Here is a 24506-nt window from a genome sequence, read left to right as displayed (position 1 = left end):
AAGAATTACCCCATCGTATCTTGAGAGAGTTCATTAGTACAAAATTAAGAGTGTGACTTACTAAACACAAATGGTTAATTATGCAACTGCTAATTTATTTGCCACACTGCCGAAACTTACTTGGAGCGAGGAACGTGTGTTGTTGTGTGCAGTTGGACTGTACTGCTCAAACTGCTGGCAGCATTTTAACGTGGCTACTGTCGTGTTCCAGAGCCGAGGGAAGAGCTTTAAACAGAGCTGATCAAGTATTTAGTAGATTTTTTTTTTTTTTAAATTGTATTTTTAGCACAACAACATATTCATGATAGTGTTATTATGAGTCATGGTTTTCTTTAGTTTACATATTTCATATTACACGTATTAATACAACTGACTACTCTTGATTCATCTGCACTGATACCACGTTTGAAAAATCATTATCGGAGAAAGTTGTCTACGATAGTGGCCGATGGCAGCGCAGCCTCCACCAGTCACACCATTATATACAGTTCATCCTGAGGGTGATGGTCAATTAGCTTGGTAAACCCTGGCCAGGAGCCAAAAAAAAAAATCAGTATTTCATAGTTTGTCTGATTACGCTGCATCCTCTAACCTAGCTCCTCTGTGGACCCACCATTGAACCGTCTGGCTCCCAGACTGAAAATTCTCTGGCGCTAAGAGCAGCGCACTTTGGAGTTGTTTAAGAATCACTCAGCTTGTTTATGAGCTTGTCTATTTCCATTGGTCAATGGGTTCGACCTGTAGCTTTAACCTCGTACGAAGATGGCGCTGGGTCAAGCTTCAGAGGTGCACGTGTTATTTAAATGCCCTGAAGATGGTCAGAGAGTTCTGCCTATGAACTACAAACAACTGTGTTGAAATCAGAGTTTAAGTCCAACCGAAACATTTTTAGAATTACATCCGGACACAAGTGATGCGGCTAGATAAACGCATTCAAATTGTTGAAATAAAATATTTTATTCATGTTATTTACCTAGTTTATGTGCACTTGTTTCATTTCAGGTCAGAGTTGTTTTTTGTTCTGCTGTCTGTTGCTTGAGTGTGTCTTTTCTCAGCTCTTGTTTCACAAGGGCGGGAACACGCAGAGAGGAGGAGACACACTGGTGTCAGAACCGGTTACAAACAGTAAACTATACGCTAACGTGCTGCTGAGCACGGCTAGAGAATATTTGGTAAAAGCAAAGCGGTGATGCTATATTCTGCATTGCACTGGATTTTTAAAAAAAATAGCTTGCATGGTAACTTAGGAGGCAATTTGACCTTGCGTGCTTCGATTAGCAGCATCTCTCTCTCTCCCCACATTCCTGTCACTCTTCAAGGTGTCTCTGTCAAAATAAAGCTCAAAAGGCCAATAAAATATCTTTTAAAAAGTTTTTTTTTTAAAAACTCTTTTGGAAGAAGGAAATAAGGACCGTAACAGATGAACCAACTTTAGAAGTGAAGTATTTTATTTGTTAGTGCTGTGTGGTGAATCTAATTTATGCCAACATTAAGATTGGTTCTTCAGTCTACACTGGCATGTAAGCAAAGAAAAGTTAAGTGTTGAATTTCAGAAAGAAATTTGCTGTGGTGGTAAAATGAGACATTTAATGAGGCGAGATGTGGATTTTTTTTTTTTTACTTTACTTTGAAATAAAACTGGAAAAGTAGTTCGAAGTCTAAGCAAATAGGGAAACCAGGCTTTGTGGATGAGTGGGAAATAAAATGAAATATAACTCGTTATAACTTGTTTGTTCAAATCTAAATGTTCTGTAATATTCTAGTTTAACATTTCATACATAATTCTATTGGAGACTCACTATGGAAACCTCTCAACATCACCAACACTAACTCCTAATCTGTGTCTCTTTGTTACAAAACAAATGTTCAGATTTTCTTTTATAAAAACATGTTTCTCTCCTGTCCTCATTCAGCCACAAGGTGTTTCTCACACTATGTTTTGTTCCTCTTGTGGCTCATGGTGAACATTTACATATGAAATATGTTCCAGTGTGGTTCAACATGTCTTACTACTGACTGTGCTGCAGTTAATATTCTATTATTTAGCGTGAATTGAGCCACAGGGACTGAGAGAAGGTTGCTAATAGTGACATAATTAGAGTCCTGTGCTCATATTATTAGTATTATCTGTATGTCTGAAACGTTGACTGACATGTGGTGAGTCATGAGTCTTGACAAACCTTGAGGAGATTCAGGTTCATGTGCTAGATGAGCTCAACTGTTTAACTGTTGATTATGTGGTAACAAAAAATATGAAACATGTTTTACTATAGCAACATGTCAACTATAAGCCAGAGGGAGGAAACTGGGATATACCACCTAATACACAGAGGAATACAGTGGTAAGTGGGACAAAACAGAAAGTGTAGGTCTGGCAACAGTGGAGGAATACAGTACTGTACGCTATTGTAAAAGTGGGTACAGAACCTCTGCCCTCTATCTCCACTGTCTGTATTCAGCAGTTCAGTGGTCCTGTTGTGTGAACGCCGTGCGTGCATCACTCACTCTTTGCAGGCGCCGGAGACGTGGGCCGGTACAGTGTATTTACAGTCCATGATCATGGTGAGGGTCTCGCTGTCGTTAGCCTCCTGGAAGGGCGGCTGGCCGCATACCAACATGAAGAGAATCACACCGAGACTCCAGATATCTGAGGGAAGAAAGAGCCGAACGGAAACACAATTAGAACCAAGGTGTCCTGTCAGAGTTTTTTAATAAATGATTTATCATAAGGAAATACAAGAACCGTTTCTGTTCAGCCGGAATGGAGAAATCATACACAGCACTAAAGGAGAACTGGCTGTGATGTGGGCTGGAATCAACTTTTTTCCAACATGGTTATACTACAGTACTAAGTTATTTTTACACAATATGAAATGTCATCATTGTATGAATTATCATTTCACACATTTAACATGCACAGAAAATGCAGTTGAAAAATTTTGGCCTCTTTTTGTATTTTTTGACATCGATCTCACCGAGCCTGCGGCATCTACCAACATTTAATGTGCTCAAACTTCAATAAAGAGCAGCAGGCTGGAAAAACACTTGTGTATCTGCTCTGTTGTGAATGACTGACAACAAGCTCCTTATTCTTTTGTGTGTAGATCTCAGATATAAACTCCATGGTGACGATCGATGCTACAGAGAAGTCGATGCTGGCTGACAGCTGATCCTGCTGTGCAGACGTCATCACTAACTGACGTCACTTCAGATGACGTTTGCACGGGATGGAGGTGTCACGTCATGCACTTCCTTTAAAGATGCCATTAAATGGAAATGAGGAGGCAATTAGGGGAAGTAGGATGTACTCAGAGAGTCTGGTTGGGGTTGGAGGGAAGCGTGAGAGAGGGAAATCCTGCAGTAAATGTCAGGTCTTCTTTCTCCCATGATCCTGTGCTCTCACAGCAGCCTCGTCACAGCTGGAATGACTGTGCACAAATAAAAAGTTTGAATGTTTGCGTCCATTTCACTGATACCCAAAACAAGCTGTTGTCATGCAAAGGTGTGTGTGTACTCTAGCAGCAAAATGAATGTCACATCTGTGTGCATGTATGCTTAATCAAGTGTACATATCTGCACTTGCTAGGTACATCCCGAGAAAACAAACCGTCGTCACGCAGAAGCACTGGGCCGTACAGACTGTATGAAAACCGCGCGCACACACACAGACACAGACACAGACACAGACACACACACACACACACACACACACACACACACACACACAGTTGAGTGAGTTCATTAAACACATATTTGAGTATGTCTTCTAACCAAACAGCACAGGTATGTTGTGCTTTGAAGCAGATCACAGCTGCTCCAGTCAAACATCGGCAGCTCTGAGCTAATTACCATGATGAGCATTTTTAAGCAACTTTATAATTAAGCTCAAATTCTCAAATGCCCTCAATGCTGGTTTGGCAGGATGGAAGTCTGATCATGTGCAAGAAAAACCCAACTCTGAAAAGTGTTTTTAGTTTTTTGGCTGACGTGACGACAAAGACTTTTCACAAGAGTTCTGAAATTGGTTTAGCCGCATGCTTAGCCTTCAGTTAGCCATTTGATGCACTCAAAATTGGGCTCGCCCTATCTACAGACCTGATTAAGTAGAGTTTAACACTGCACTTAGCCTTAGGGTAAGCAGTGCTGTGTATGATTAATCCAACGAGCGACAGAAATCAGGGCGAATGAGTAGGGGATAACTAGAGATGCCCAGATCAATATTCAGCCAGAATATGTGATTAGAAGATCCTGATTGTGAAAGCTCATTCATAACGCACAGTCTATTGGTTTCCTAGTGGCTCTTGACTTCTAATATGGTGACATACAGCAGGCTCCTTCCAGTCAAGATAGCGAGGATTTATTTGTGTCCTACAACAGACCAGGTAAGCTTTGTTTTTAGACTAGCAGTTGTTGGCTCCTACTGGGCAGAGCAGTAAGTATAAAACAGTCAGGACCAGTTGAAAGTCAATGGCTATAAAGATATAAAGAGCACTTTGTTGAAATATGGGCTATTTCTAATCGTGCCGCACCGGCTGCTATATATAAAGAAACATCTGTATCTGATGATATGACTCAGCGATCATCATTGGCTCAGTTTATTTGAGTAAATTGAATTTTAGTTTGGTTTGAATCAAATCTGAAGACACACCTGTGCTCCACCAACTTCACTAACAACTGCTTGACTCTGGTCTTTGCTGCATCAACATGGCACAGTAGGTTTAGTTGCACTGGACTCAGAATGCATCAGAGAGCAGCAATGGCAGACAGTGGTCTACAGTTTTAGCCTGTCTTATGAGAGCAAATGATAATTCCTGTTCTCTGGCTGACTTCCAGATGGCGTTTGTTCTGAGGGGAGGGAAAGTGAAAGGCATTAGCTTCACTGAGCCACTGCTAAAGCTTACAAATGGGACAAGACAAGCAGCTGATGATTTTGTCTAAAAATGAAAAATGCATCAGTGCGGTCACGTCGGCCCTGATCCCATTTACAAAGTTTGAATCTGACCAAAGTTTGTGTAATGGCTATTAGTCAACCGAAGGCAGCCTTTCAGTTTAAACATGTTAATGGGCCAAAAAGCTGCCTGAATACGAGATGAGAAAAACAACTGGTGCGGAGCATGGCCAAAGGACAGCTGGCGTGCATTTCCCAGGCGCTCACTGTGCTCAACATCAGCACATCTGTGACATTCTGTAAAAGCTCAAACAGCTCGCTCTTCTCCAGCCTGCACCGACGTGTCCTCTCCTGCTGAAATATGAACAGAGCTGGATGGAAAGAGAGGTGGGCTCAGTGTGACATCGGTGTTGCATCTCGCTGCTCTGTGCACCAATTAGGTCTCCAGAATGTGTTGACAAACAGAGGAGCAGGCTCTGCTTCTCTTCTCACACTAAGCGAGGTGTGTGTGTGCGTGTGTGTCAAAACCTGTGTTTAATATTACACTTACGATCCTGTAAAGGATGGGCTTGATGTTCTGGCTGGCTCTCAAAGGACTGCATGTTGTATTCCCTGCAAAATCTACTGATGTAATAAACTCACAAGTGAATCTCTGCCACTCCACAGTACCCATATATCATTGTTTAGATATCTGTGTCTGTGTGTGTGTGTGTGTGTGTGTGTGTGTGTGTGTGTGTGTGTGAGTGAGTGAGAGAGAGAGACAGCAGTCTCTTTGTTGCCGCTGTGTGATTATCCTACAGCAAAGCATGATCTTAAAGGGTAACTGCACTAATTTTTAAGTCCATTTGCAGGCGTTGGGCTATATAACTGCATATTTCAGTGTCTCCAGAGGGAGCTGTGTGATGCACCGTCCTCAAGTGATGTCACTTGAGGCAGTGTCGGTTAATACTGAAGACAACAAGTTTGAAAATGAAACGCTGTGGCTGTTCTTCATCTCTGCAGGCTACTGGCTCCAAGATACATCAGCTGCTACTAGAGTAACACATCAGAATCTGCTACTACACTGTTAGTGGTTGATTTGCATTGTGGGTAATGTAGGAGCAGTACTTAAATAAAAACGACAAACATAAATAACCAACCACAAAACCGTTAAACTAAAAAGAAATATACAAATGTACAAAAACAAAGCAGTAAAAGTATTGGATGAGTTTATCTTTTGGAATAAGACAAATGTGGTGTTGATGAGATGTAGACAGTAGCCGTGAGCAAAAATACACATCAGAACAATAATTGTGTTTGAGTGAAGTTAATTGTCACACCCACCGCACATCTGTCTTCCAGATGTGACGCTCAAAATGTCCCAGCGTGTGAGACTACAGCAGGCGATATGAATGGATCTCGGTGTTCAGATAAACACTATGTATTCTGTGTGCATGTTCAGAGCTGCTAAGAAATCATTTCTTCACTTTCATTGGGCTCTCTGCCCGTTCTAGTATAGTATGCGGACATGGCGACCTTGGCTTGAAAATCCAAGCAGTGGAATAGTGAGTTTCAGCCAAACTGCTGAGACTGATCTGAGGGACACGGGATACGCTAAAAAAAAAACAAAGCATCCTCTCCGACCATCTGAAGTGTTGTAACCAGGGTGGAAACATTTTTAAAAACAGGAACATCTAGCAGCCACTTTCATACTTTACGAGCACTTGGCTGCTAGCTGCTGTTCATTTCCCACTCTGGTTGTAAGCAACAAACACGTGTGAGAGCCAAACATTTGCTGTTTAATTAAGCAAACTCTCTAAAAAGACGTGCATCTCATGACATGGTATTTGTTGTTGCTAGGCTGCTAAAGATACATTTATTTTCGGTCCCTGCTGTTTAAACATGAGCCTGGACATTTTATTTAATACAAAGTACATGAAGTGTTTACGATTCACTTTTGATAAAAGTTCCTCTTCATGTCCCACTCTCAGCTGCCTACTTTCTACCTATTTTTTGTTCCTAGGCACAAGATGCCTGGCAGTCTGGCTAAAAGGAAATCGATACCTAAAAAGGATGTAGGTCACGGCAGAGTGATTTAGCGTGCGCCTGTATACTTTGGACTTTATTACAGTCCTCCTCAGCAATACACAGCAATTAACTCTGCAGCGTCGTACAGACAACGATAGACTGTAAAAGGGAATATCTGGTTTTGAACTGACGAAGTCGGCCTTCCTGAAGACGTATTCAACAGAGGCTGAAACCAGATTTGGGTCTAACAGCGTACATGACAGTTACACCACATTACATTTTGTATTCTCTTAACAGCCACACTAGACGCAGTCCACACGACAGTGAAGATAAGGCACGGACAAAACCTCAAACATCACAAGAATCCTGTCAGTGCACTGTAGTTTACAGAGTTTGTATCATCATTAATTCAGTGTTTAAAGCTGGAAGATATTCTTGCTCTTTATTGTGCGTACACACACACACACACACACACACACACACACACACACACAAGCACTTCTGAATCAAGTGTAAACAGGAAAAAGCAGCTCACAGTGCTGTGGTGGCTCCAATGAATGCCAGATCAAAATAAAAAGCCTTGTAAACACTAGTTTTAATTTTCCGTATTACCAGCCAGGGTCAAAGAAGACAGGGGTGTTCTCAAAATGACAATAAATTAATATCACACTACGAGGAAAAGTTGCAAAACACTTAGCCAGAGCTAACTACTAAATGAATCTACGACTATTTTGATAATCCATTCATGAGTGAGTCATCTAGTTTCTCATCTTTCAGCTACTCAAACGTGACTAAATCTTATTAAACTGGACAGATCAATGTCCTGACATTTTATGGACCAAACAACTAAACCTATTAACCTATTATTAACCTATAATGAAAATAATCATTAGCAGCAGCCTTGTTAACAACCTGCTAAAGAAAACTATCCTGGTTCAGAGGTTTAGATCATGCAGCTGGACCTGGAACTTTGTGAGACCCAGAGTCAATCCAGCAAAGTGACTTTTTATCTGCCGATATCAAATTAAACTCTCAGAAGTTTACATGCGGTCGATGAATTCATCTTTCGATAAAGTTCAGACATCTGATAACGCAGCGCTGCGGAGCAAACTGGGGAAACAGCCAAATGTCTCAGTTCAGGCAGGTGCAGCTTTACATCACTGTTGACTTCATCCAAACAATCCTCACGTGAAACTTACAGCAGGAACACAAGGCATGCAAAGGGCACACTGCAATTGTGGAGGCTGTCACTAACATGTACAGAGCTGTCACCCGGAAGAGCTCTCACACACACTCGCACTCACACACACACACACTGTCATCACATCAACATAAATGGCACTGTCACTGGCAGCAGGCACAGAGAGCTCTCTGGCTGACAGCTGTAGATCTGCTCGAGATCTCTCTGTGTCACGTGCAGACCTGCTGCAGCTCCACCTCAACGGCACATGCAGGAGACTGCTGTCCTGCTCCACACACCACAGCTACACTGCTACATGTACCCTGTATGTACCGCTGAATACTAATTCTCAACATTTATTCACAATGTCTCACCAAGCAAAGCTTTCGGCAATTTGTACAGCTATATAACATGAACCCAGTACTTCTCCATGCTTGTGTCCACACATTATTTCCATCTTTAAATGATCTGCTCGTATTTTGTGAAATTAATTCAGTGTTTCCCTAAAATTCAACTCAATGTCAGCTTGAGTCAGTTGTTTGTTTTGTCTGACCTACAATTCAAATCCCAAAGATTCTACTACTGTCGTGAAAACCAATAAAACTCAACAACTGATTTTTTCTTTGAAATGTTTGCTCGCAAATACTGATTAAAACAAGGAATTATCAAAATGGCTGACAAGTTGCTTGCAATTAGCTAATTAACTAATTGTTTCAACTCTGATTAAAGTTCCGGGGTTAGAATCAAATTTCCGATCATTATTTTACGTGTCATATCCATGAACATTTGGTCACATTTATGGTGGACTGAGCTACTGTAGCTGGACTGCCTCTCATGTGCGCAGTCTGAATGCTGTGGACAGCAGCTCACCACATAAAACATTCAGATCAAACCAGCAAACAATATTTACGTAACCTTCAACCTGAGAAGTCTAAAATAACAAAAGAGTGTGAGAGAGAGAACATGAGTAGGTGTGAGAGAAATTAAAGTGTGCACCGGTTTAATCAGAACTTCTGTGATCTGCACAGACAACAAGGACGAGCAGTGACTTCAGGTGCTGCTGCGCTCCATCCTTCCCTCACACGAGCTGATGTTGCCTCGTTTTGAGGCCACGTGCAGCGGTCTGGTACGAACAGGTCAAACGTGGATAGAATGCACGCTTGTCGCCGCCGCTGCACATCAAATACAGGGTATGTGTTTTAAAGTCATATTTTTCTTTTTTTGTCTGATTGATAGGAGGTCTGGGTCTCGTCTTGGTCTGTAGTTACAAAGCCCAGTTAGTGACTGACTGTCCTCAGCCTGGAGAGCCATTACTGCACTCTGCTTTCCTCTGCTGACTTGTCTGAAGCTTCATCAAGCACGCCTGGGCTTTCAAAAGGAGGGTCTGCACTCAGTCTGTATATCAAAATAGCAGGGTTGTTTGACACTCTGGTGCCTTTGTAGTCGGATGCTTCAGCGGGCTCAAAGCCGTCGGAAAAAGGAATTCAAACTTTACAAATGATACATTCTTCAAATTGAAGTTGTACAGAGCACGGCCTGATTCTATTTAGAGAAAGCAGTGGTTAAAAATGTCACAGAGGAAACGTGTTCAGCTTAAACACAAGTTTTGTTCAGTGGAAAATCAATGCAGTTTGAAGTACCTTTGAAAATCAAGTGTTAAGCCTGGAGACCTAAATCCACAACAGCCTCACAACTATGTCATTAGCTATGTAATACTAAGCATGTGAAAGGGTTAGAAATTAGATTCAATCCAGATTTGAAATATTGTCCTTTAAGTTTTTGTAAACTGTCCTGATACGGGGTTTAAATCGGGCGGGATTATGCTCGGACAGGATCAGGCGATAAGGAGAATCAATGCAGGGTTGTGTGGAGGTGAGGTGGACTGCCAGGGGTGTGTCTATATGTGTTGAACATAATCTATATGTGAAACAATCGGGAATTAACTTTTTAATTCGCTGATTAATCTGTGTTATCGAGGCCACTTCTCACTGTCAATGTGTCTCGAGAGACCTACAGGTTGAGTATCAGAGTTTTGTATGAATCCACCTGGATAGTCTCAGTTTCAGAGACATTTCAAACTGCAGTTTGATCTGATTGGTGGCAACGTGATGTCGGGCTGTGTTTTTTCAAAAGTTGGATCTGGTTCAACACCCACAGGTAACACCTGCAGCCAAAACAGACTACGAAAGAAATGGAAAAACCTGCCTTTTCCCTGCAGCGCCTGATCCTGTCTGAATGCGGCCTTACTGCTCAATTCATTCAGGAAACTAATCACACACAAAAAATCCACAAAACAAAAACGTCTTTGCTCTCACTCAATCTGACTCAAAGCCAGCCGCAGCCACAAGAAACAACTTAGCTACATTAAGTCTCATAAATAAACTTATAAACTGCCAAGAAAAGAAATAATCTTCCACGTTTTCCTTATAAAAAAAAAAAAACATACCCATGCAAATGCAGCGTCAAAATCTGCTGTGACTGTTAACATGTGACAGCAGTGTTGACACCTGGAGGGCATTGTGCAACAGTCTGGCTTTACGTTTGAATTTCACACAAAAATCAGGCGATTCTTCACATCCTGTTCAGAGCCTCCGCTCAGCATGCTTTAGAACCTCGTTCACAGCCCTCAGGTACTTCTACTGCTTCTCATCACGCAGTTAGCCAACTGTAGCATCTGAAGTAATTGGTATTAAACAGACTAAGTAATCATTGTGACATCTGAAGAATGCTACAGATGCTGCGAGACAAAGAGTGTGTGACGTCTCTAAAAGAGTGACCATGCCTAACCCCAGACATGTAAGAGTGCAGAAGGCCGACATGCCACAGCTCTTCCATTCCACTCTATTAACAAACGCAAGCCTTCTTACACACACTGACTGAGGCCCAAAAGGTTTCAAGCTAAAAGTAATTGTGCCATGGCTTTTTATTTTCCTGGGCCATTCCAAATGTTAATTGTGTCACTGGGGCATATCTCTCCTCTCCGTCCTGCCAGAGAGAGAAAGAGCAACAGATGTTGAGAAGAACTGTGGCACACGGGAGCAGCCCGGGATGCAGACAGCACATCACCAATCAGAGGATGATGATGAGGAGGAGGACGAGGAGGATGTGTTTTTGGTGTACGAGAATATAAAAAAAAAAATAATAATAATAATAATGCATGTGCGAGTGGCTGAGACAATAAAAGAGAGGGTGAGACAGAAAGAGAGAGAGGAGGGGAGAGGAGCTAGTGATGAGCAGAATATGGATGAGAGCCAAAGAGCCCCAAAATAAAGTGCAGCGCTCTCCCAGGCTTCTCCTGCCTCATGTTGTCTCCTATTAGCATGAGGGCTGGAGGGCTTCTCCTCTGCTCTGGATGCTGAAGACTCAAAAATCCTCAACTCTGAAACTAATCACAGGGTTAGTAGCGTGTAGTTTTCATGCCGACAGTTTCTCAATGAATTGTCTGGTGTGTAAATCTGACTTTGACCCCTCTCTCCTAACCAGGAAACATTCAGTTTGCTCTCATGGAAGGAAACAAAGGAGATGAAGAGGCTACAGCCTGCCAGCAGTTCTGTGAGGCAGAATGCTACCATCAGCATTCACACACGCTAACAATGGAAATGTGCTGATGTGTCCAACATCTTAGTTTAGGAGTTCAGGAGGTTTTTTAAAGGTAGAGAGGGACGCCTCTGATCTGGTAGGAACTGGCAGAGCCAGGCGTCGTTCATTGGAGGAGGTAACATATGTCTGTATGAGGGCATTCAAGTAGGTGGGTGCAGAACTGGAGACTACTTTGTAGTCAGCATTAGTGATTGGAATATAATGCGGGCTGCGAGTGGAGCTCGATGAGCAGCGTGATGTAAAGTTTCATTTAGTCAAGTGCTGTGCTTAAGTGCAGTTTTAAGGTGGTATTTTCTTTGCTGATTTACCCTTATATTCACAGGAAAATATTATACTGTTTATATAGGAGCAATAAGTACCAGTTACTTTGCTGATTAAGATTTTACTTTTAGAGATTAAACTACCCTTGAAACAACTTCACCAACTACGACTCTAAGTACTGCTTACAGGTTAATGTATCGATAATGATCATAAAATAAGACTACAAACGAGTCCTGATGCAGGATTTAGACTTAATACCAGCTAACATGTCTATCCCTAACACTGTGCTGTTAGCGTGACTAAAAATAAAGTCCTGTGAACGTGGTGGAATCAGCTCAGTGCTTCTGTTAGCCTTCATTTTTGCTAATAAGCGTGATAAGAGTAAAGTAGGGCAAAGCTGATAGGGAGGAAAATGATTCCGAGCAGAGTGATCATCCATCATGTCTCATGTGCACATCTAATTAACCGAACAGAATATAATTACCCGTGTTTGTCCTTGGAAATCAAAAGTAGACATATCCAGACCTATTTTTAGTGTGAGTGTGTGAGAGAGAGAGAGATTGTGTGTTCCATGCAGAATCATCTGACATCTTCTTGACTCATGATATTTTATTCTTCCAGAAACCATCAGTGCCTTTCATCTGGTCCTGTAAGCATGTTTTGTTTAGTCATGGTTTATCATTGAAAAGTGTGTTATGAAACTATGATTATACGCTATTAATTAGTGCTATTAATTAAGCTGTGTGTGTGTTTAGCACTGTCTGTAGTGTAAGTCTGTATTTGCAGACATGTGCCTAGTTTTGACTTGAGCCGGGGATGGAGAGAGGCATGGGGAGTAAAGAGGCAGAGGCCCCCGGGGACCACAGGCGTACTACCTCACACCTGGCTCACACTCGCAGCAGCATCCGTTGCTATAGCAACACTCCCCGTCTCAAATCAGAGAATGAAACGGGCCTCTGTCGAGCCCTCTGGCAAATCTGCCCACATGTACACACTTTTCACACCACAAAACGACAACCGTACGCATCGGTATCTGTGCATCTACAGCTCACACAGTCAGAAAAGTCAAACATGCACGTCTGCGATTAGACTTCACATTTATGTTTTGTTCATATCTTCACCAGTATGCGTGGAACTCTGAAACCAGCACTTTCTTTTCTGTGTTGCCATCTCTGCTCCAACAAACAAACAATGCTCTTTGAGAAAACAGGAAAAGGGACCCAGCCGCTTTCCTCTGTCCTCCTCCACTTCCCTTCCCCCCTCACAGACTCAACCCTACTTATGCTCACATTTGATTCCTTTGCTTTCACATCTTCTTTGCAATCATACACCTCAATCCACTTGTCTTCAATATTTCATCTTCACCATCTAAATTGTCACTTTAAATATCTCCTCAGTGAGGTTACGGTACAAGACCATTAACCTCCACTCTCTTTTTCCCCTTGCTCATCTTTTGAAAATTGCTTATCTTGGTGGTGGAGCCCTCGATATTCTACTTTTTTTTGTCCTCCTCTTCCCTATCCCTCTTCCCCCAATACACACACACACACACACACACACACACACACACACACACATCCTCCTCCTCCTCCTCTCTGTATTACCGCGACACCATGATGCTTTAATTAGCGACTGTGGGATTTGTCTCTTGGCATCTTTTCCTCTGCTACTCTGCATTCGGGCGTTTTGCTCTGATAAACCACGGAGCAGCTTGAACTGACAGCAGCCATGGTACCAATAACAGGGGACCGTGTTAAGAGAAGTGGACCGGATCAGCACAGAGAAACACTATGATTAATAGTTTTTAAGAGCTTTACTTAGCGCCGGCACTAACATCATCAAGACCCCTGGATTTTAAAATAGCGTTACCGTGAAAAGAAAAATACTTCACTTCAAGGGCCGTATGACGCACTCCTCGTCAGCAGGAGCTATTCAAAGTTTCCATGATTGTGAGCAGAGTAAAGACGTCTGGCTCTACCTCACCTGCTTCTAAGGTGCATAAAGAGGTCAAACTCCAGCACACAGTGCTAAAGCACCAAACACTCTGGCCTGACTAAACGGTTCTGTGTACAGTGCACAAAAGAGAAAGACACACTCTTTATATATATCACTGTGTGAGCCCAGTCCATACTGGCCTGTCACAGATATTGGTTTGGCATGCATGTTGTGCGATATGTAAGAAAACTTGAATAACACGATGCAGACAAAGATACTTGTGGTCATTTAGATCTATTCATTGTGTTTTGTTTTTTGTTGCACAAACTGTAACATACCCGGCCTCCGTTATATATCTTTGTCACAACACTTGTGATAACAACTTTTTGTTCTTATATACCAACAAAATTGGCCAATACATGTTGGATGTCTTTACTCCCTAATATTGGCATCTGCCCCAAAAATCCAGTATTGGTCTAGGTTAAAAACAAAGTTTACCTCGTCTGCTGGAGGAAACATTTTAGACTTTGTCGTGGCTCAAAAACTTTATTTTAGTTTATCTTATTTCTCCTACCAAAATGTGTGTATTTTTAAGGTATTCTACAGTAGCTACCTTTTAGAAGGCTTCATGGGACAAACACTTACATCCAAGAATAATACACGAGCAACCAAAACTACGAGGCTGTCACCGTTAATAGAACGTCAAATGAATTCTGATAGCTGGTTATCTTGCAGTGCTGCTAATGCTCACTTATCAAGCTTCAGACTGGTCTATCTCATCTTCCAGGGGTCTGATCTGGATCAAGTCCCAGTGAGACACCATTCAAGAGACTGTCAAAGTATTTTCAGAAGGGCATCGACATCTACTTATGTTGACTTAAACAATATGTGTGGCAGTCATCGAAATGAACACCCAGCCTGCAATTTAACAAACATGTTAGTCTGCATATCAACCAGCCAGTCAATTAGCATGCCAAACAGCCAGCTAGGCCTACCCAGTGGCCTGTGATGATACAGAGTGATGGGCCTCATTGCACATAGCAACACCACCTCTCATTTGTCATGGATCACTGAAAGGAATAATTACGTCTAATCACCCATGTTTCCCTGCCTGCTTGCCACCCTCTCTCTACAGTGGAGTCAGACTGTTATACTAGTTCATCCAGCAGCTCCGGCTTTGGTTAGAACCAATGCCAGCATTATTTCCTCTCTCCGTCCCTCCGTTCTTCTTGAAAAGATCAGTCTGTGATTAGGAAAAAGAACAGAACAGAACAGAAGGTGGCTGTGATGCTCCAACATCCTCAACAGTTTTCTTGTCGACTGGCGGTGGAAAGAAATACTGATGACAGCAGAGAACACATGTGACTGATTCACTGTTTGCCTGGGATGGCCAAAGTGCTCCCGGCACTGGCTGCTTTATCTAGGAAGTGAAGTTTTGGAGAAGTCAGCCAGAGAGTGCCTGTCCCACTCAGTAGTTCAAGTGTGTGTGTATTAATAGCAGATGTGTCCGATCCAGAGCAGACCAGACCAGACATCTGCCAGCTCAAACTGGACTTGGTGTTGGGGAAAGCAGAGGAGATGACAGAGGAGAGGACGAGCTAAAGTGGAAACCTCTCATACTGAGGTTGAAAGCAGATCCTGCTGCAGAGTACGGCAGAATGCCCTGTTTGGCATAACACGCATTTCTTCTGCCTCCAGCTGATAACTCACTGACCACGCTGTAAACCAGGGCTATAAATCATGGAGGTGGTCGATTATACAGGTGGTGCTGACTGGTGAAATAAGTGAGAGTAGAAAAAAAGAAACACAGAATCTGCTTCAGATGTGGCAGGATATGTTACACAAACATCCTGCAGCACTTAGTAGCACCAGACGAGCAGAAGAGTGGTGTGTGGAGCTGCATCCTTTAGTCATTATCTCACAACAGAACAGGAGCCGTTGTCTACCAATTTACACAAAGGGGAAGTGATGACATGACATGGGACTAAGGCTTGGTACTGTTTAGCATGTTTTAATACCTGTGGTAATACGATACATGAGTAAGGACACCAAAACTACACTTACACAAAGCCAAGTGTCTCAAAACAAGTGAACCCAGGTGCGGTATGCTTACAGTGGGAAAGCAAACGGACTATCCAGAGAACCAAACATCAGAAAAGCCAATCCCTGAGCTGGGTTTTCTTCTTTCTCATGCTTTTTTTCCCCCCGGACTATCCTGGTGTCAAAGCAACATAAATTAACTCGCTACTGCTGAACCCGGTTTCATTGCCCACTAACAACAAGTTGGGTCCTAGATGCAGAGTTGAGGCAGAGCAGCTGGGTGACACCAGGGGGAAAACCAGAAAAGATTTTCTCCAGAATACAAGATCAATTTCCCACGAATCAATAATAAAGTTATAAAGTGTTTATGTTCAGTAATCAGTGAGGCACATCACCGGCCCACAGAAACACTGTGCTCCAGCAGTGTCATGACAAAGAAAACACAAAATTAGTATCAAGTGTAATGCAGGAGAAGTCATCTTTTTTTTTAAATCCTTTTCCAGCAAAGATCACCTGTGACTTCATGGGGACTTTAAATAGGTCATCGGGTGTTTTTTAGGAACTGCAGCAGAACAAAATGATAATTTAAATCAGCTGGTGTCTAATTAAAGTATTAGTTAACTAAGTTTGCAAATCCAGCAGTTTCTGATCTGTGTCAGGAGCAGGACTATATTTAGAGCCCCATGAAGCTGGAAGGCAAAGACAAGCTGCAGCATTCTCCAACATTTCCCCAGAAAACAATCGTGACTGCTGTAAAGCTAATGTGAACAATCACACCACACACACCTCCCTCACAGCATGGAGGCCTTCTCCATGCGAGCATGGTAAAGCCTTGAAGGGCATCAGTAGATCAGAGCTCAGTGGCTACGAGATCATCTCATGCTGCATTTCTATACCTCTATACCAAATCACTGTCGGCAGGCAGCAAACAATAGAGAAATAGTTACAGGCCTGTCAAATAGTGTGACCTGGAGTCTCGTATCACAAAGTTCAGCTCAGGTCCAAACACTAATTGGCACTCTCCTCTCCTCAGACTCATGAGTCCTGCACCTGGGAAGCACCCAGGCCAGGACAGTAAGCCAATAATGACTGGTGGAAGTCACAACTGTCAGCTTGCTTTACTGAGAAAGATGCAGTGCTCTCTGAACAGCTGCTGTGGTAACCACATCACAGCATGGTGCGTCACCTGTCTCTGGGTTAGGACAAAAAAAAAAAAACACAAACCATAGTGTGTGATATTACTCGTGTTTTTAGGTTTTAATGGGGTCGAGCGAAGTTTGAATTGTCGACATATGACGTGAAGCAGTCGTCCTTAAATGTGTGGACCCTTTGTCTCTGAGCGAGCTAAACTCACAACCTATGCCACCTGTCACTCATCCATGTGTGTGTCTCTAGCTCTGACTAGTCCCCATCCAAACTGACCATTTTCTCTCCAAGATACAATGCCTGTTTCCCTGGCTTTATAAATTATTCTTTGACATACACACTCACACACACACACACACACACACACACACACACACACACTTTTCTGCTGAATTCTTGTGCTTTAGAGGTCTATGAACATCTAGCCGCTGCAGCTCTACAAGCTCAAGAATCTGGGATTAGAGCGAGACACCACAAGTACACATCTACAAGTTACTGTATGTAGGAAGCTGAAGGACTAATTCTCACATGCAGCGTGATCCTGGCACTCATGGGATTTTCCCCTGTTGTACCTGACACAAAGAACTAGACCAGACCTGCTGACTGGCATCATTAGTCATACTGGTTTTAATGGAAAAAGAATATACCGTGTGTGCTCCCATCCTCATTCACATGTAACACTCGTCCACAGCCTTCCTGCTCCACTGAGATTCAGCTTGTTCTCCTGAGTGTCACCTCACAGAGTTTAAGTGGGTCACACTCTCACACACACATACACACTCATACAGTTCCCTTGGCAGTTTAACAGGCTATATGTGCCCATCGTTTCTCAGCCACTTAATTAAGACTGGTCCGTCTATTCAGTAATAACCCTAAACACATTTTCATACCACTTCCATTCTGGTCAATGAACGCCATCGCAGTACCAAACTGTGTACGCCAATCCAGTGAACCAGAATGTTAAGACATAAAGAACAATATTATGGATAAACTGCTCATTTTGTTCACGTTTCTATGAAGCTACACATCAGAAAGTTGCTATTACTTGTACTGAAAAAATAGTGTTAATGAACAACAGCACACGTATTGGGTTTGTTATCTATGTTAGCGAGGTAGCTAGCCAGCTTGTACCTTCATGTCACTCGTATTTTAAGGTCTGTTGACCTGACACTTTCTGTTCAGTTTCAAATAAAAAGCCCTCTAACGTTACCCTTTATTTCTTAACACGACCTTTATTGTGAAACATTTGAAAATATGAGTTGTGGCAAATTTGCAACTGCACTATCATTCACGACTCTTATTATGTTCCACTAAAGAGCATGTCACACCCGGTGGTAAAATTAGTACTAGGTCAGGTTTGTTGGCTTAATAACAAACAAGGAAATTGCTATATCAGCCCAACCCTAGTGATTAATAATTACATGATAGCTGAGGTGCATTTAAATGCTGTTGTGCAAAAACAACAACTGGTTAAGTCAAAACTGGTTTCTGATTCTCTAAATGACTGAAAAATTATTTGTAAGGAGTTAATTTAATGAATATGATAACTGCTTGTAGTGTCACACTGTGTGCACACTGCAGCGTCATCCAGCAGGACAGTCCTGATGAACCTGTTTGTCCACTCACAATTCCTAAAACCTTCAAATCTGTCAGTTTGAGATGTTGAGTTACGCAACACATCATATTTGCACACGCCTCTCTGACACCTCTAAGTGACTGCTGTACTAAAATGTGTGTGTGTGTGTGTGTCTGTACATGCACATTTTCTCATCCTGGTCAGCCATTACAGAATGCCTCAGGCACAGAGCAAAAAGCAGCCCAAAGACAAACGCAGGCAGTCAGAGGTGTAGCTTTTCAACATGCCACGGTCACAATCTCACCTGCAATGTGAATTTGACTATCGTTCTATGTGCACGGTCCAAATCCAACAGGAAAAGAGCAAGTCCTCTCCTCCTGACTGACATTCACACGAAGGACCACTCTGCATTCTGTACCATGTAGCCTCCTGTTCACACAGCGGCTGCATTAATGAACTTCTGACACATTGCTGCTCCACAACAACACATTCACCATAATAGCATCAAAACAGCAGCCATTTTCCTCTGATGTCACTCTCGGGGTTACGAACCTCAAATGTCCTGTTGCATAACCATCTGACATTTCATTATCATTTCACACATCCAACATAAGTAATGTTAGCTAGGAAGTGGTTAGCTGTTGTCTAACAGCAGCTAATGGGTCTCTACATTGTCTTTTCAGTTGCTGATCAATCGGGGGTGAAATGAGAATGAACTGTCAGATTCGTTGACATTTACACAACTTGGAAGCAACCTGAAACGCAGCAGCAGTTTGACATTTGAGCTTCTGACCCTGAGCTGCTGTGTGAGTCACGTCAAAAGGGAAAATGGCTGTCGTCTGAATATGGTGAATGAAACACAATCCAGAGCGGAGACGAGGCCGAGGACAGAAACCACCGTGGACAGAAATACATTGTAAATATTGAAGCTGAAGCAGATAACATGTCTGGATGTGTTACACTCCATCTCTTTTGCTTCCATCTGATACTCTGATGGCACTGAAACAAAAGCCAGCAGGACCACTGAAGACTTTCTGTCACCTTGTCTATAGACATGAGTCAAAAGGACCAGTGATTTATATAAAGCACGTGCACACACACATTTTTCTGTCATTATTAAGTCTTCCTTATTCTATGCCATTATGGTAGGACATGATGGGATATGATCTGATGCAAGGTGTGTCGATCTGAGCTCGTAAATATGAGTGACAAACAAAACTGGCCCGAGGAGTAAACATGTAAACTCTGGTAGAAAACAATCCCAAACATTTTGTCCGTGGAGGAAAACAGTCCGGATAATGAGGAAGCTGGTCTTTGGCCCGTGTGGTAGGAACCAGATGAATGAGTTCTAATCAAAGCAAGCCAGTCTGTGTCAACACAGGACTGTGTAATCGCTGCATCCTGCCTCCCCTCTCATCCTCTCCTGACCCAGTCCAAACAATAGCATGGATTAACTGTTCTACCCTACTGGCAGCAGGCTACAGTAACCAGGACTGCAATTAAGAGCCCCTCCGGCTGCTCTCTGGAGACACGGTCCTGATGGCCGCAGACGCTGGGGCCTGCAAAGCAGCTCCGTGGGGCAGAAATCGGCTGATATGGATCATCACTGGATATTTGTACAGAGGAGACGTGTTGAAGCTCTTAACACAAGCTTTAACATGTCTCCACTATCAGATGGTGCATGAAAGTAAGACATCACCCTGTACAACTAAAACTACTGATTGTCATTGATTGCACTGCACTTTATCCTCTCTCTGCTGTCATTTATATGAGGACGACGTGCAAAGACATGGAGCGTAGTTCTTTATCTCCCAATCATACCTACAAACACACGCCTGTTCTGGCTCCAGGAAAGCTTAGCAGATAAAAGAAGGACTTCACTTTCACAGGGATCTAGAAAACCAAAAGTAACCCTTTCTGTGGACAGGCCTGCACTTTCACCTCAATTACGCTCATTTGAGCAGCAAACACACACAAGGCTAATGGCTTTGACCACAGCATCACAAGCACCGCAACAGGCACTGCAACGCTGGGCTAAGCTGCAGCGTGGTGCACGGAGGACTGCAGACAGCATCGGAGAGTGGCCATCAGTGGCTCCAAGTACTCTCAACACGACGACTGCAGAAAGCTGCGGCCGTACAGCACAGCCAAAAGTAGCACCTATACAATTACTATCAGTGCTATAAGTGCATCACTCACAAAAGCCACCTGGTAGAGCACACAGACTGTTGGGCCTTGCTAAAGCGCTCTGCTCAGCACAGTAAAGTATAGTGAGCTGCATATGTACGGCGACTATCAATAACTGAGTGCAGGGTGGCAAGTCATAAACACTGTGCAGCATCAGCAGCTGCACTGGAACACAGTTTAATACTGGGAAGACTGGCACGAGAAAACTGATGACTGCTCGGACTTTAACAGTGATGAACTATTTACAACTACTTCACCGAACACGTGTTGTCGCTGCCAAAGTGGGTGCCGCTGCACCCGGTGGTGTCTTGAGGACGGACTACGGGTGCCCGAGATTTAGCTTCTTAAAAAGGCGTCACCAGTTTTTTTTTAAAGATTAGCTACACTTTATGTTACAAATAAGCAGTTAGGTCCTTTCGAAAACTTAATGACTAACGGTTGTCATGGTAACAAAACAAACAAAGTTTTTCCAGGCACTCAGACGTCAGAGAAACAGTGACCGTCAGAGCAGTGATGTGGTTTACAGAGATGATGATGATGATGATGACATTTTGTGTCTTGTAAGAGTGGAAGCATCCCGGACAGACATTAATTCCCGCTTACCTGATATCCAGCATGACATGTCAGGTTATCAACACGCTGAACTATTCTGTTAGCAGTCCTCACTTAAATTAGATTTTATAAATGTTGCTTCATCACATCCATGCTGCTGTCATGGTAATATTACATGACTCAGTCTTTTTTTACTTTTATTTTGTGTTTACTTCAACTGCCATGCATGAGTGAGTAAATGGCCACCTGATGCAGCAGTGATGAAAGGAATCCTCGTCATAACCATTTGAAGTTTTAAATCAAGTGCTTCAGTAATAATAATAATAATAATAATAGCATATCACAGCAGTGACGTGGATTTGAATGTGCTTTGTGTGTCTTTTGTCAGGATGATGACTGACTAAAACATTGAAAGTTTTGGGAATTTATTTTGGGTAGATTCATTGTGATTTAAATTGAATAACTAAAAATCAACCTCTAGAAAAATCAAAGAAATAATTGACTTGATTAAACAATAATCACAGCAGCGAGACATTCATTCATTCATTCATTCAGACTGTCCTTACTCCAAACTAATGATTACTGTCAGCATCAGTTCGTCACTCCATCATTTGAAAATGGTGAAAAATGCAGGGTGACGTCCTCAAACGTCTTATATGTCCACAACACACTTTAGTGAGAACATGTGAGAAGTTGAAATCAGAGAATTGCAACTTCCCTAATCTAATCTATTAATCGCGTTATGACTGCAGCTGCTTAAACAGCACAGGCCACAGTGCAACGTACAACTTCCTTCACTGTCCGGGATAAAAAAAAACAAACAAACATACCATATCAAAGTTCTCAGGATGAGAGTGTGTGTGTGTGTGTGTGTGTGTGTGTGTGTATGTGTGTGTAAAGTTCAGTGAGAGAGTAACCACAGTCTCCTCATCATCTTGGCCGCACCCCTCAAGTTTGTGAGAACTGTGACTGACTAAGGAGAAGTAAATAATACCAAGCGACAGCCTGAAAGCATTTTTACACATTTCAGACTCTGAACAACCACGCCGACCAAAAGACAAAACACAAGCTTCACTGGGCACGTCTCATTATCCAGTTCAAGAGCTGGACTTAGTCCCATGTTTGTGCCGTCGCTGAAGCTACCTGATGTGAAAGACATCATGTCAGTCATGGAAGGACACACAATCTGTCTGTCTGCACTCTGTCAGCCCTCACAGAAAATCAATGAGCCAGTTAATTTAGTGCAATGGGACACCCATGGACATCAGTGCTAGTAGAGCTGACCTTGTAGCACATGGCCTATGGCAGCCTGCAAAATGATCAGTGTCAAGTACTGTAGTGTTAGCAGCGTTCTGCTACTGGAACACGCAGCGCGTGATATTTAAAACAAGTCCGGCTCTGCGTATTGTGTTGCACAGCGCCCTCGTTGATAGCTGTTCTCAGTAGAAGCAGTCTGAACACAAAGCAGGCCATGGTGATCATGCGCTCGGGCTCTGTGAGCAAATGAGCGGCGAGGCGAGGTGTTACAGCAAAGGTGTGACAGAAACGTGTGAAACAGGTGCTAGCCGCACAGCCAACCTCGTTACACCGCTGTGCTAAAGCCGGGTTTTATTGTGACTTTGATAAAGATATCCTGTGTGGTCTGAAGCCAGAAGCCTGTGTTCTGACGCAGAGGCAAGCTTTTTGGGGAGGTGAGGGAGTTAATAAGTGGACTGGACACTGAGCTGGTGCCACAGGCCTGATAAATCCAACTTAAAAGAATCAAGGCCAGCCACGCACGGCTCTGTGAAAGCAGCAGACTGTCAGGAAAAAGGCTGAATCAAAGATCTAAGCTCACATCCTGTCTGGAAGCACTGCACAGTAACTCTCTGCCTTTTTCTAATTAACAGCGTGACTCATTTCATTACTTGAGCATCATTCATCATCAGTCTACATGTTTTGCATACCTACGGCTGGAGCATCGTACTCATCACCCAGCAGTATTTCCGGCGCAGAGTATGCCAGAGATCCACAACTGGTTGTCAGCTTTTTCCCTGGCTGAAACTTGTTACTGAATCCAAAGTCAGTGAGCTTCACCAGCCCTTGTTTCTCGAAGAACACCACATTCTCTGGCTTCAGGTCCCTGTGCACCACATGCAGCCGATGGCAGTAGGAGATGGCGTGGACAATCTGGGCAAAATATTTCTTAGCCAGCTCTTCATTCAGGCCTTCCTCGTGTTTCATGATGTAGTCGAACATATCCCCTCCATCACCTAGCTCCAAGATGAGGTAAAGCTTGGTCTGGGTATCTATCACTTCATACAGGCGTACAATGTTGGGGTGCTGGACCAGCTTCATGCAGCGGACTTCCTGGAAAAGGTGGCCGGTGGCCACGGTGTCCAGCTTCGTCTTGTCTATAACCTTCACCGCCACTTTCTCCCCGGTGAAGACGTGGCGCGCCAGCTTGACCACGGCGAAGTGGCCGCGGCCGAGCGTCTTGTCCAGGTCGTACAGGCCAGCGATCTTGCCGTCGTAGCCCCGCTTAAAGCCTGCCATAGCTGGAGAGGGCGATGGGGAGAAGGGAGCCCCCGCTGCGGGCAGGGGCGGGTTGGCTGAGTCGTGTGGGTCCAGCTTAGATCAGTCCATCAAAGGCCGAAGGAGAAAAGCCATGGCTCCAGCTTCCTGCGTGATGTAAGACACACACAATTACAACAGCTGCAATAAAAATGGATTAGATGATATGGGCAGAGCTGATCATTAAACTGAAGAACGCATAAATGAGAGATCCATTGACATCTGTCAGACATGTACCTGTCCCCTCCCTTACTGAGAATAATGTTTGAATACGTGACACAATGAAAGCAGCTCCATGAAGCGTATTAAACATCTTCAGAGCTCAAACATGAAGCTGCTGAATATTCCGAGGAGGCGCCGGGCTTGTTTTGACAGGATGGCTGCTGCACTAAATGCTAACCCACCGCTGATGTGCTGCCACCACAACGAGGCACGGAAAAGTTTCCTCAGACTAGAATAAAAGAGTCGAGCGTACGTGCATGCAGCTGTTCTGCCTCCCACGGCTCAGTTTGACACATTAGTCCAGAAGTCAGCTGCATAACGGGCCCGGGCGGTAGCACAAAACAACTGACGTTAGCCCG

The 24506-nt window shown here is 43.2% G+C and overlaps 1 protein-coding gene across 1 annotated transcript in view; it reads right to left on the bottom strand.

Moving 5' to 3' along the window:
- snrka (SNF related kinase a) overlaps nucleotides 1-24506 on the bottom strand; it is a 45909-nt gene that overhangs the window by 20565 nt on the left and 838 nt on the right. The window contains exons 2-3 of the mRNA XM_027287176.1: nucleotides 23319-24033; nucleotides 2506-2647 (exon numbers count right to left, since the gene is read on the bottom strand). Coding sequence (XP_027142977.1) covers nucleotides 2506-2647; nucleotides 23319-23907 — 731 coding nt within the window. The 5' untranslated portion in view covers nucleotides 23908-24033. The remainder of the gene's footprint in view (nucleotides 1-2505; nucleotides 2648-23318; nucleotides 24034-24506) is intronic.

This window comes from Larimichthys crocea, chromosome XIII (assembly GCF_000972845.2).
Source record: "Larimichthys crocea isolate SSNF chromosome XIII, L_crocea_2.0, whole genome shotgun sequence".
NCBI classification, from domain to species: domain Eukaryota; kingdom Metazoa; phylum Chordata; class Actinopteri; family Sciaenidae; genus Larimichthys; species Larimichthys crocea.
The sequence above is the reverse complement of the archived record's forward strand: the minus strand, read 5'-3'. Positions and strand labels throughout refer to the sequence as shown.